The sequence below is a fragment of the Triticum dicoccoides genome, chromosome 2A (assembly GCF_002162155.2).
Source record: "Triticum dicoccoides isolate Atlit2015 ecotype Zavitan chromosome 2A, WEW_v2.0, whole genome shotgun sequence".
NCBI classification, from domain to species: Eukaryota; Viridiplantae; Streptophyta; class Magnoliopsida; order Poales; family Poaceae; genus Triticum; species Triticum dicoccoides.
The window spans coordinates 697867272-697869808 of NC_041382.1; the positions used below are offsets into that span (position 1 = coordinate 697867272).

The following is a 2537-nucleotide window of genomic DNA, read 5'->3' on the forward strand; positions in this document are numbered from 1 at the left end:
ACACACACACACATGCTCAAACAAATGTTATTGGGGTTAGGGATTGAGATGGAGCAAACTTTTGGGACATCATTTTGTAATATCCAAAAAAGTTTTGAAAAACATATCTATAACAATACATTTATGTAAAAAAATGAATAGAATATTACTGTAATTTTTGATAGTGAAATTGCTTTGTTTATTTAATTTTGGCCAAGCTATACTCTAAAAAATCCCTACAACATTTCTAACACATTGGGCTTTTTCCCAGTCCACCAAATGCCTCACACGAACACGAGGAGCCCTTATCACACGAGGCACGACCCCGCAACCGCTTACCGCCCTTCCTGCCCTAGGTTTCTTGCCTCTACCTCCATCTTCCTCGTCATCCCCAACGAGCTCGCTAAGTATATCATCTCCTGCCCCTAACTCACTATGGATCGTCTCCTCCGACCGCATTTTCGATTATTTCCTATTCTCGCTAAGCTACTTTTTTTCTATAAGATAATATTACATCATTGTATTTGTTGGGGAACGTGGTGATTTCAAAAAAAATTCTACGCACACACACTGGATCATGGTGATGCATAGCAACGAGAGGGGAGAGTGTGTCTACGTACCCTCGTAGACCGAAAGCGGAAGCATTAGCACAACGCAATTGATGTAGTCGTATGTCTTCACGATCCGACCGATCCAAGTACCGAACGCACGGTACCTCCAAGTTCAACACACGTTCAGCTCGATGATGTCCCACGAACTCCGATCCAGCAGAGCTTCACAGGAAAGTTTCGTCGGCACGACGGCATGATGACGGTGATGATGATGCTACTGATAACCCACAAGTATAGGGGATCGCAATAGTTTTCGATAAGTAAGAGTGTCGAACCCAACAAGGAGCTAAAGGCATAAAAAATATTCCCTCAAGTTCTATCGACCACCGATACAACTCTACGCATGCTTGACATTCGTTTTACCTAGAACAAGTATGAAACTAGAAGTATTTTGTAGGTGTTGTTGGATAGGGTTGTAAGGTAATAAAGAGCATGTAAATAAAAAGTAGGGGCTGTTTAGATAAGGACACAACTAAGTTAGTTTTAGTAAAGAGCTTTTTGTTACGAGAAAGTTATTTGTCCCTAGACAATCGATAACTAGATCGGTAATCATTATTGTAATTTTATTTGAGGGAGAGGCATAAACTAACATACTTTCTCTACTTGGATCATATGCACTTATGATTGGAACTCTAGCAAGCATCTGCAACTACTAAAGAACATTAAGGTAAAACCCAACCATAGCATTAAAGTATCAAGTCCTCTTTATCCCATATGCAAACAATCTACTTACTCGGGTGTGTGCTTCTATCACTCACGCCACCCACCATAAGCAAATCATGAACATATTGCAAACCCTACAGCGGGAATCCCTCACGCTTGCGCGACACGGAGAGCACCATAGGACAACACCAATAATAAAACATGCAACTCAAACCAGTCACGATCATCAAATAACCCATCGGACAAAACGGATCTACTCAAACATCATAGGATAGCCATACATCATTGGGAAATAATATATAGTGTTGAGCACCATGTTTAAGTAGAGATTACAGCGGGTAAGAGAGGGGTTACACCGCTGCATAGAGGGGGAAGAGTTGGTGATGATGGCGGTGAAGTTGTTGGTGAAGATTGCGGTGATGATGATGGCCCCGACGGTGTTCCGACGCCACCGGAAGAGAGGGGGAGAGGGCCCCCCTTCTTCTTCTTCTTCTTCTTCCTTGACCTCCTCCCTAGATGGGAGAAGGGTTTCCCCTCTGGTCCTTGGTCTCCATGGCATGGGAGGGGCGAGAGCCCCTCCGAGATTGGATCTGTCTCTCTGTTTCTGCGTTCTGGTATTCTGCCCTTTCACCGTTTCTTATATTCCCGGAGATTTATAACTCCGATTGGGCTGAAATTTTAACACGATCTCTATCCGGATATTAACTTTCTTGCGGTGAAAGAAGGGCATCAACTGCCTTATGGGGTGGCCACGAGGGTCAGGGGCGCGCCCCCTGCCTCGTGGCTGAAGGAAATATGCCCTAGAGGCAATAATAAAGTTATTATTTATTTCCTTATATCATGATAAATGTTTATTATTCATGCTAGAATTGTATTAACCGGAAACATAATACATGTGTGAATACATAGACAAACAGAGTGTCACTAGTATGCCTCTACTTGACTAGCTCGTTAATCAAAGATGGTTATGTTTCCTAACCATGGACAAAGAGTTGTTATTTGATTAACGGGATCACATCATTAGGTGAATGATCTGATTGACATGAACCATTCCATTAGCTTAGCACCCGATCGTTTAGTATGTTGCTATTGCTTTCTTCATGACTTATACATGTTCCTATGACTATGAGATTATGCAACTCCCGTTTGCCGGAGGAACACTTTGTGTGCTACTAAACGTCACAACGTAACTGGGTGATTATAAAGGTGCTCTACAGGTGTCTCCAAAGGTACATGTTGGGTTGGCGTATTTCTAGATTAGGATTTGTCACTCCGATTGTCGGA

General features: G+C 42.6%; 1 protein-coding gene across 1 annotated transcript in view; it reads right to left on the reverse strand.

The window, feature by feature from the left end:
* The window catches only part of LOC119356360 (26S proteasome non-ATPase regulatory subunit 13 homolog B-like), an 8921-nt gene extending 8483 nt beyond the window's left edge, over nt 1-438 (reverse strand). Inside the window, exon 1 of the mRNA XM_037623311.1 lies at nt 319-438. Coding sequence (XP_037479208.1) covers nt 319-438 — 120 coding nt within the window. The remainder of the gene's footprint in view (nt 1-318) is intronic.
* Nucleotides 439-2537: the final 2099 nt, after the last annotated feature.